At 38.6% G+C, this 11,744-nt stretch overlaps 1 protein-coding gene across 1 annotated transcript; it reads right to left on the bottom strand.

The window, feature by feature from the left end:
* Positions 1–255: 255 nt before the first annotated feature.
* On the bottom strand, positions 256–10,980 carry LOC112043841 (adenosine 3'-phospho 5'-phosphosulfate transporter 1). Its single transcript, XM_024079458.2, has 7 exons — positions 10,618–10,980; positions 7,762–7,872; positions 6,968–7,071; positions 4,347–4,537; positions 3,405–3,629; positions 2,296–2,766; positions 256–1,882 (listed from the first exon to the last, which is right to left on the bottom strand). The coding sequence occupies exons 1-7, from the start codon at positions 10,638–10,640 to the stop codon at positions 1,712–1,714; spliced, it is 1,296 nt and encodes a 431-aa protein (XP_023935226.2). The 5' UTR covers positions 10,641–10,980; the 3' UTR covers positions 256–1,711.
* Between the last annotated feature and the right edge of the window lie 764 nt (positions 10,981–11,744).

Below are 11,744 nucleotides of genomic sequence, written 5' to 3'. Positions count from 1 at the left end.
AGTTTGTCAATCAGGGTATGCACTAGTAAGAAAGTTTAACCATACTGGAAAAATCTGCATTTAATTAGTCTTAAGAAAAACATCTCTCCGGGTATGCAGTACTTTAATGCATGTATGAAGTGCACGCCACTGCAAGTAGATATATAAGTAAGTATACTTAAATCAAATACTGAGCCATGTTTGCAACTACTTCCAGACCTAAATAGTTTTCAAGATAAGCAAACTCAAAATGAGAAAAAATTAAAAAGACAATAATTATGTTGTAAATATTTATGTACAATTTGATTGCAATACATCCGTAGGTACATTTACAATAATATTCAATAAGTCAGATATGTACATCGCAGTACAAAACACCTACCACATCAAGAGACTACTAAGTAGTCACAACATATACTTACTTTATTTATTTAATTCGAGTATTTTATATTCCTAAAATAAATATATATATAATTGTATTGAGTATATTAAGGGACGAAGTAAAGGTTCCTTAATTTAGTTAAATTAAGGAACGGAGTAGAAAAATACACAGTTCTATACCACAGATTAAAGAAAAATACCTGACAGTGTCGTAGCCGCTCCAAATACAAAATTCAAAAACGAATACATTCTCGAGTCAGTACGACACGAAGCGTCGCATCAGTAACTTTCAATATTATTCAAGAAAAATAGCGTGTTTTTAAACCTATAAAAAAAACTGTTTACAAAACTAAATAAATAAGATGAAGTATTTTTTTACTGGTAATTATTGATTATTATATTAATTTACGTAATTGTTGTTAGTGTTAAATTTTGAAATACACATTATGAAAAATTTTGTATTTGCGGATGCCAAGGAGACGCGTGACTTTTTTATGGATTTCACCAGCTTCACCACGTTGCTTGTGAATGCTCATTCTGGAACATCGTTATTCTGTGTTTTATACCTATTGTACAATGTACTTTTTCTACTCCGTTCCATAATATACTCAATACAAACCCTCAAACCATTACACACAACTATTCATTACCACAAGTCGTTAGGTAATGATCATTGATCATTACAACTCGGCTCAATTTTACAGTCTGTCAATCTCTATCTTTATTATATCAGTTATACACCAAGTAACATAACTAACAGGCTGATCTGTATGTATAATTATCATTAAAATGGTTACTTTCTTTCTTATTGAAGGAACTTACAATTAACGAATACGTATACACACAACACTGACGCTAAGTTTCGGGGAGTACCCCTTCGAGAGTAGTCGAGTAAAGTAATCAAACACGCGGAAAATGTGGTTGATTTGTCAGTCGAAAAACTCCGTTTTAATAAACTTAAAAGACAACAATTATATTATAATTTCTTACATTGTATAAATTAAAACATCTCTAAAATATTTATCAAGAATGATGTTATTTTAAAACAGAGGGTAAATAAATTAATTGTGCGTTTGAGACAAAATATAACTTAAGTATTTATAGGAAATTGATTGCTTCATTCAAAAAGTTAGGGTACTTCTTAAATTAAGCAAGAAGATCTATGCTAGGGGCGGGAATAGAGCCGAACATTTCTTATTTACGTACTTGCAGCACTAAACTGTAACTCTTCTTAATGTTCTTCGAAGAAATTCAAATATCCAATTATCTGGTGAATTCACATTTCGAGATAGAGTGGAGAGAACTACACGTAATGAAGTGGCCTCTTCCTGCACGTGCCGCAGGCGCGGCGCTAGAGGGCGGGCGGGTCGTGCGGCGCGGGCGGCGGGCGCGCGGGCGGCGGGCGGGTGCTCCGCCAGCGCACGCGCAGCAGCACGGCGCCGAACACCAGCAGCACGCCCAGCGCGCCCGCCGGCGACACCGCGTGCCCGAACACCACGCACGACACCAGGATCGACACCGCCTGACACACACACACACAAAAAATCGTTTTTTTTGCTTCAAGCTGCATCATCAGACCGAGGATACCATGTAGAGACAAAGTACTCGTCAAAACATATCGTATGAGCTCAAACTCGGTGGAGTTATGTTGTTTTATAACTTAGTTCCTATGGAAACCTTCCAGCTCTATTATCAGACCTTGGATACCATCTGAAGACAAATTACTCGTCAAGACGAATCAAACGAGTTCAAACTCGAGTCCGGTTTGCATCGTTTAATTACGGAGTTCCTATGGCCACCTTCCAGCTTTCATAATAATGGATAATAATCAGATCAACGCCATGTCATTATAGTAATTACATTGCCACGCGATATGCATGTGCATGACGGAGTTTGTGAATTACCCTTCAATATATAGCAATGTCGCTAGGTTACCTGTCGCAGAGTCATGATGATGGTGAAGACGACGGGCCCGAAGCGCGCGATGGTGCGATAGATGAGCAGCTGACCCAGCGCCGAGCTGACCGACAGCAGCGTGCAGTCCCACAGGAACATCGGATGCTGCATCAGTCGCGGCGCGGGCCGGCCCAGCAGCGCCGACGCCGTCAGCGCGCAGGAGCACAGGTTCACGGCGCACAGCATCTGCATGGGCCGCAGCTTGTGGCGCCGGAACAGCGCGCCCTGCCACGACGCTGTGAAGCTGTCGCAGAACAGGTACAGCATCAGGAGGAAGGCCCCGCCGGTGCTCGAGTCCCAGGCCGCCGTGTCTCGGCTCCCCAGTAGGAACAGAGCCATTCCGAGTGATATCAGCAGCGCCGTGCCGTACTCGTGAGCCTCGTATTTGTTCCGGGACACCAGTTTCCCCATCAGCATCACAGGGATTACCTTACACGACTTGGACAGCACCTGCAATTTGATGTTTGGCGGTCAGGTGAAACCTGGAGAACTATACGTGTAAAGAATTTTCAAGTTATCTGAGCGACCTGCATCCAGCGCCTTTTTGTGACATAGTGTCACATGGGGGTGTCAATTTAGTGGAGTTAACAAACATAACGTATTCTGTTACGAGGATCATTACGAGTAGGGTAAGGACATAACAGCCATAACAATTCTACGAAGGAATCTACAGAATCACGCTAGATTGGGAAGTTATCACCTGCAGGTATCTCGCGCATAGTCGTACACAATGAAAAGGGCGATTTTAATGGCAGCGCCGCACCGCATGCCAATATGATGTAAAGATTAATAAAAATAAGAATACAAATATTTGATATATAAATATAATAGGCACATGATCGACAGGCAGCTGGTACTAGGAGCTGGTAGACACAGCAGCCTCACCAGTGGGATAGCGAGCCCAAGCGGATGGTCGACGAACACCAGTGTGCATAGAATGCGACGTCATATAACGTCAAGATAAATAGACAAAATATCGACAAAGGCGGCAGAACAGTCTCAGGCCAGACATTTGTCAATATTTGACGTCGTCTGGTCGCATGTTAGACGGTCGTCGAACAGATATCAAAGGAGTGCCTCGCCCTGACCTGTGTGGGGAAGCTGACGTACTTCAGCGCCTCGTACTGGCACCAGGCGCTGATGATGTTGGTGAGCGAGCAGTAGGCGAACTTGTAGAGCGGCGCGGCGATGACCTGCTGGCCGGAGCACAGCAGCTGCACCAGCGCGATGACGAACCCCAGCAGGCGGTTGATGAACACCAGGAACTGCGAGTCGTTGAACCGCAGCGTGCTGCCGTCGGACATCACGTAGTTCTGTCGACAAGGTGTCTTGATCGCTTACTAAAAAGCTTAAAAATGTTTGCATTCCAGCTGCATCATCAGACCGTGGATACCATCTAGACAAAGTACTCGTAACGTCGTATCATTCAAGCCCAAAACTTACTATCATTTATTAACAAGTGCCTAATTTCTAAAAGCCTTCCAGTTCTATTTGACAAAAAGGTTAAGGTAAGGTTTGAACCTTGGATGCCGCGAGTCGTTGAACGAGTACCACACACGTTCAACGACTCGCGGTATCCAAGGACATGACTATCAACAAGTTATCGTGATCGCTCACAAACATTTTGATTTGATTACCCAAACCCCTCAATTGCTGCCCAATCCTTAGTAAGACTTCAATCTCAATTGTACGTAAACTGTAATCTAAAGATCGCTCTTGAGTAGAATGGCCTTCTTATACCGACAGGCGTTTAAGCAAGTAGCACAAATATCATTATAAAAGAGTTTTTGGTTAGTTTGCAGTGGCTTGCATCTTATCAACGCTTCAAGTTGCGAAAACGTCAAAAGCGGACGATTGGGAAGTGTCACAAACCTCTTTTTTACCCTTAGCTGCTTCGTTGGTCAAATGGTTAAGCTTGAGACGTATATTTTAGCACTCCATATATTCCGAGGTACGAGGCAGATTATCTTATAGGATTAACAACATTCAACATTGCAAACATTCAACATTGCTGAATGTCTGGTACATACCTGCGTCATGATCTTCTCCTGCAGCAAGCCCCATACGAGGTAGGCGCACATGAGGCCGGTGAAACAGAAGGCTAACTCGAGGCCCTCCCGCTGCGGGCTCTCCTCGACCTTCGGAGGCTTCACGGTCTCCGGGATGCTCTCCGGAGTCGAGAAAAACGCGAACAACATGCGGGATAGCCACGTTTGATTTGCTGGAAACGTGCGGAGATATAAGCTGTTTGTCAGGGCATTATCACCATTTTAATTTAATTTATTTGTGGCTTAGCTGTGCAGGGCAAGGGAAAAAGGCACCAGCGCGTTGCAGATTAAGAACACCTATGCAGTGGAGACCAAACTATCCAGAGCATGTAGAGTAGAGTAGAGATGTTAGAGTAACCTAAACTGTTCCGACAGACTAAGGTACTTCTCTATAATTTAAACTATTGTGAGTGTCATTATAATTTTTTATAAAAGACCGCGTGTGGCGGCACGTTTCGTGTATAGTGCGTCTCACACCACTGTGCAAGAACCAGCTCATGAGTACGGGCCCCATATGGGTCAAAAACCCAGACGTTGAATCACGTGAGTCTAGCCGTGTTTTATAATAAATTTAAGACTAGGGGGACTCTGAAATACGTGTCTGTTAAGAGTTCTAATGACTAATTGTACGACTAAGTATGTATCGAATCCTTAATTAAAATTTATTTTTCATTTTATACATTTTGCTTGTGACCGTAAACTTCATATTTTAATATTATACTATATGTATATTATTTATTATAATGAAATTAGATAATCATTATCAAACTTAGGAGCAGAAATCATTGACAATCAGGCAAGTTGTGGAGCTATATGTTCAAAGTCACATTGCAGCTTGCCTGCAACCAATTACAACTGTATCTGAAACTGACACGCTATGTGGATTTGTTTGGTGGCTTTTATCTGGGTGCACATAAAAGCCAAATGCATTTTATTATTGTTTTAAAATATTTTCTGAGCTAATATACTCAACCATTATGTGTGACTGTTTCTAAGTGTAAAAAACAATTATTTTTATTACTATTTCACGCTAAATATTTCACGGCTGTTATGATAATGAACATGTTGAGTGTTTTTCTAAGAAAAAGATTCTTTAATCTAAATGGATATTTTAGCTTTATTGTAATGTCAAATATAAAATACTTATCTAAATAGGTTCAATATTTATTATCAAACATATTGAATCTTTTATGACTTTGTTTTTTTGACAAAAAAGTGATTTTTTTTTAATTTGATACACAACAGTGCTACTGATATGGTGGTTTTAATTACTATGACCGTAAATAACATTGCTACTACTCATAATACATATAACTAGCGGACGCCCGCGACTTTAGCCGCGTGAATCTCGATGTAATCTTTCAACCCCATTCAATTTAATATTTTCGCATGTTTTATATAATAAATAGTCCACTAATTTTAATAATAAACGTCCCAAATTCAATTTGAATTCATTCAATAGTTTCACCCGGCCAATAAAATAGGGATAGACAGACAAAAAATTAAAAAAAAAATTTTTGGCTTCAGTATCGATTATGATGCCTTGCAACTAAAATTGTCAAAATGTCTTCAATGTACAGAATTTGACCTGTTACAGTTTTATTATAAGCATAGATAGATTTGACTTCCGGTGGTTTACGCCAGGTGTACATAATATTTATGTATAATTGTGTATACTTTTTTATAAAGGTAGCATTCGGTTTTGGCGAGCGCGACCTGCAACCGCGCAGTGGGTCGCACGACCCACTGCTTAGTATGAATTTATACCTATGGAGCACTAAACAAAATCCAAGACCAAGTCGCGCGAACGGTGGGCCTGGAGCAGTGGGTCGTACGGCCCGGTCGCGGTCGCAGGTCGCACTCGCCGAGAACCGAATGTCACCTTGAGAAATTAGTTAAAAAGATACTAATAACTGTCTGATTTCATCAACATTAGCCCATTCAAGATAAGGAGCAGTCTAAAACTAATATCAATTCAATGTACTGATTGATGAAGATGGATTATCAGCAGATAAGCAGCAGAGGCAGCTACCAGTGACATAACCCACACATGTTATCTATCCACTGAGTTATGTTTTACAATGTGGTACAAGGAGATAACTTCTTGTGTATTGCCTTATCAAATTGTCATATGAACATTATAAAATGAGGTTAACTTAAATGTTTTGTTAGAGTTCCGTAGTCCACGAGGAATCCTTACAGTTTCGGCATGTCTGTCTGTTTGTCTGTCTGTCCGCGGCTTAGCACAGACACTATTACCACTAGAAAAATGTAATTTATATTTTTTAGGGTACCCATGATAAATGGGGATGATTTTTTTTTAATAATTTATCTCATAATGTAGGGTATCGTTGGATAGGTCCTTGAAAGATATGAGGGGTCTTCTAAAAAACCACATTTTATAATGTTCATATTATGACAATTTGGTAAATACACAAACATAAAAACTCTCTCTTTGGTAGACCGCTAAAATATTGAAATCTTATTTACTTCAACTGATTGATTTATCATTTACAGAGCACTAGTATTGAAATGAAGTATGTCTACTGAACTAAATTTATTTATGAGAAAGCTATGCATCATGCAATTAAGAAGTTACTTACTAATCTTGTCAAAATAGTTAGTCCTTTCCAGGTATTTATACAGAAAAAAACATGGCAGCAGGACTGTGGAGTATCCATACAGATTCAACGTTAACCTAAAACACCTGAAATGTAAAAGAAAAATTAAAGTATGATAATTAAACTTAAGCTTTGCAGTTTGTTTCATGTAGGATGGTGTACATGACAGTTCAATTCACTCTTGAAAGTTTGCCGCAATAACACTACGTATTACGAACGACTTACAGGCAACTGTCACCGTACCTATGCTATCTGAAAACACTTTAATTAATAGTCAATTCCTTGTAAGAATAGCAACATTCACCTGCACAGTTCCCATTCTGAAGAGGCTATGGGGATAAAATATAGCCTGTTTCTTCCTGTTAGATTTAGTTTCTATTAGTGAAGGAATGTTTGGAGTTTACTCCTTAAGAATCGATTTTTCAAATATAGCCCCCTGGTATGAAAAAGTATGGGCAGTAAAATTTGATGAGCAAATGACAGCATTACCTTTTTTGTGTGCAACCTATTCTGTGCGTTATTTACCTTCCAGGCGTGAGTATTGAGATAGACAGTTAATCTGAAAGAGTAGACTCCATTTGTGCGTCGGAGCTGACATACTTTGTTTTTTCAAAGTAGTTAGTTTGGAGTTCAAAAAAAAAAGGAAAATTTCCAGTCTAGATTTAGAAACAGCGATCTTGTCTTGTGTGCGAAAGAGTACCTGACAGTTTCCAAGAATTTATTTCAATACAGAACTACACCATATGAAACTGTTCACAAAAGAGAGAGTAGCTCACCAAGAGTACTCAGAGTCAGTCAGGGAGCCGTCCTTCTCAAACACATCTGCTATCTCGTGGTATGTCTGAGCTAAAAACGCTGCACCCAACACACACAGGAACAACACACATCTGGAATTAAATCAATTTATTAATTTACTAGCGACCTGCCATTTAACTCTTATAAAAGGATGCACGATCATGTAGAAAATTTCACTTAAAAACTGGCCAATTTTGCTTTGAGGGTTTTAGAATTATTGGTAAAGAAAATTATACCTAAAGACCTTCAAATATAGTCCAATATTTAATAAAATCCTGAATTCTGAGCAAATTCAACCTTAAGGTGTCAGTGTAAGCTTGAATTTGTAAATGCGACTACTAGAATTGAGTGCCAAGAAGTTGTGTTTGGCACTCCTTGAATGGGGAAGTTTTTTGATTGCTGATTGTGCATCCACTTTTTAATAGGGGATTGATGCAACCTGCTCCTGTTTCCTTTACCTTTTCACAACTGAGCCACTGGACCAATTTGAATGAAATTTGGTAAAGTGAACCTTGGAAAAGAACATAGGCTAGCATATTTGGTTTTGTAATATGTATTTACCTAATACATGTAAACCATCACAAATGAATATCCATTGCTGAAAACTACATTAAAATTTGATAAGTAATTTAAAAGATCTAAGCGAACATACAGCAGATGCAACTTAATTTTATACTATATGATATCCATTTATAGCCAAGTGGAGCAGAATTAGAACAGGGTGGTGGGTCAAAGCTACATATCCCCTCTCTTACAAGGAAGCAGACCTGTCCCTGTAGTGGGCTGAGGTAACTGTAGCTTTAGGGTTAACTAGGGCATGCACTATAGGCACAAAGTGTACAAAATAGATAATTCCTCCTCCAATACAGCTAAGTAAACCTGTCTAGAATAGTCACCTCATCAGAAAATAATGTTTTGAAATTATGCTTACTACCCTTCAGTAAAGTTAAGAGACTTTTAGATTAAACAGTAAAGGTAAAACTATAACATACATTCAGAAGTTTATGTTTAGATTCCAGGTATATGAATAGTTTGAAAAAAGTAAAATATTTACAATATTTTTTAAAAAATGTACTTATTTATTTATTTAGGAGGAACTCCTGTTGCATCTTAATACTACCTGCTGTATATCATCTTAAACTTAATAAATAAAAGCCAAAGGTCACTCATCACAAAACATGGAAAACCGCTTGACATACAAATATGAAATTTGGCGAAAGGTAAGTTAATAGACGTCCGGACGGCCGGCTTAGTCAGATCTAAAGGTTACGGTGGACGATGTGGCAGATGTTCGCTAGTAATATTATATTTTCTTATAAGAGTAAGTCTTCTACGATGAATTCGCACTGTCGTATATAGTAGGCCTCACGTCACAGTGAAGCGCTAAAGTAACCTTTCACAGAATTAACTACTCAATATACATTAATTATATAGAAACTAGCGGACGCCCGCGACTTCGTCCGCGTAAAAATTGATGTAAACTTCTCTACCTCTACCTTACCCTGCTCGTAAACCTACCCAACCCTACCCTACCCTACCCTACCCCTACCTTACTCCTACCCTACCGCTGACGCTAACCCTTCCCTCCCCCACCTTACCCTACCCTAACCCTACCCGTAACCTATCCATACCCTATCCTACCCTACCCCTAATCTATCCCTAATCTACCTCCTACCCTACCCCTACCTTACTCCTACCCTACCGCTAACCCTAACCCTTCCCTACCCCTACCTTATCCCTACCCTAACCCTACCCTACCCTACCCCTACCCTACCCTACCCCTATCCTACTCCTCCCCTACCCTATACGTTCCATATCCTTCCCCTACCTCTACCTTGCCCCTACCCTACACTACCTCTACCTTATCCGTACCCTACCCTACCCTACCCTACACTTTCCCTAAATTACCCCTACCCTACCTCTATCCTACCCCTTCCCTACCTCTATCCTATCCCTACCCTCAGCAAAATTGGTCCAGCCTTTTGTGCGTGGTGCAATGACCAAAAGACTATAATTTCCCAAACGACTTCTATGCTAATACTATAAAGAGGTATAGTTTGTGTGGTTGTCGGGGGTAATCTCTGGATCTACTGGACCGATTTGGAAAATTCCTTTACCAATAGAAAGCTACATTATTTGCGAGTGTCATAGGCTATGTTTGGTCCTCATATTCACACGGGAACGGGAACCTCGTAATTGAAACCGCGGGGCGTCATATAGCGGCATTTCTGCGACTTTCAGAAATTTTGTATTATCTCCGAAACTATATAACTAATTAACATACTGTAAAGGACAAATCTTATCTCTATAATATCCTTGTGATTATTAAATCATTTATTTTGATAAGGATTTAAGTTTAGTTGTGTAAATAATGACGTAAACCTTAGTTTAAAATTTAAATAATTTATTAAAGTACTAAAGGTACTATATCTGCTAAAATATAAAAGATAGATATATGGTGTCGCGGACTTTTTTGTAGAACTTTTAAAGGTTCAAAAAGCCTCCATACATTTATTTCAGTTATATGCAATGGTTGAGGCAACGCATGCGAATAAGTAAGTTTTTCGGTCTGACCTGTAAGAGAAAACCCGCGATATCTCAGTAGTTATATATGATAGAAATATAAAATATAGCCTATAGCACTCTCCGATAACGTAGCATTCTATTGGTGAAAGAATTTTTAAAATCGGTCCAGTAGTTCCGAAGATTACCCCATTTCAAAAAATTGTTACAAACTTACAAACTTACAAACTTACAAACTTTACCTCTTTATAATATTAGTATAGATGAGCAATTATACAATATAGCAATGTGAACAGAAATAAATATTGACTTACCCAATCATTATTTTCGAACGCATTGTATCAGTATGATTATAATTATTTAAATACTAAGCAGATCTAAGTTTTAATACTGTTGTTTACTTGTAAAAATGCATATTTTCTAAATGCAACACTCCAATGCTACAATTATCGACGTATCGTAAATTACAATAGTGATTTGTATCGCAGCATACTACAACTACACTGCACTGTGCATTGTTACCGATAATATGACACGCAGGAGATTCGGAACTGATTGTATTTGTATTATTTTATTAACAATATAAACTAAATTTATTTTATTTAAAATACCAAAACATACTGTCGGGTGTCGATGTCGAATTGTCGACTTCGAGTTCGGCGTTAAATGTCAACGATGTCAACCTTTATTTGACGTTTGTCATATGTCAAATATCAATTTCACGTTGACATTAGTTTTTTTTGTACGGCTCCAAATAATACCCCAAAAAGTTGGTGCTTGCAAGGATTGGTCCTTCATTTGTCGTCTGTGGATTGGTCCATGGGCGCTTGACATTGACCAAAGAGTAAATTATTATCTGACATCATAGATAAGCATAGTACATACCATAGAGGAATTAGAAAATGGAGATGCATCGTACTTAAATTCACGAACAAAATTGTCTGTCGTTTTTTGAGGGGGACGAGGTAAACTCACACATCGAAAATATTTAACACCATTAAAATTTTTCTATGTCCTTATACTGCACACAACAGCTATAAATTTGACTCACAATACACCCACGCGTAATTTTTACACAGCCTAACACATTGCTTAGACTATCCATAGATTAAATACACAGAATATTCGATTACTGATCGATGTTTGGCTGTTTCGTCAAAAGAATCGATTATTTTTATATATTGTTTTTATTACAAATTTGATAAAATTAAGGTTTAAATACTTTCAACTAACTTCACTGTTTACTAAACTACAAGTTTTTGGCCGTTTTTTATGCCATTTAACTACACAAACCGGCATTTTTAGGCTTTACACGATGAGCTGAGCTGAGCTGAGCACTTTACACGACGAAAACTATTACAATAATGAAACATCGATTCTATGGTAACGGTTTTTATAAACGCGTTAGATCATAGATTTTTGATTTTTGCCAGAGGGTAAC

This window comes from Bicyclus anynana, chromosome 22, assembly GCF_947172395.1.
Source record: "Bicyclus anynana chromosome 22, ilBicAnyn1.1, whole genome shotgun sequence".
Classification (NCBI taxonomy): Eukaryota; Metazoa; Arthropoda; class Insecta; order Lepidoptera; family Nymphalidae; genus Bicyclus; species Bicyclus anynana.
The sequence above is the reverse complement of the archived record's forward strand: the minus strand, read 5'-3'. Positions and strand labels throughout refer to the sequence as shown.

Bases quoted from the DNA above. Each gene is read 5' to 3' on its own strand.
- LOC112043841 (XM_024079458.2), bottom strand. From the start codon at position 10,640: ATGCGTTCGAAAATAATGATTGG. The intron at 4,538-6,967 runs GTAAGTAACTTC...GCACGTTTCCAG, and splicing joins TAACTATTTTGACAAGATTA to CAAATCAAACGTGGCTATCC. The intron at 1,883-2,295 runs GTAACCTAGCGA...TGTGTGTGTCAG, and splicing joins TCATCATGACTCTGCGACAG to GCGGTGTCGATCCTGGTGTC.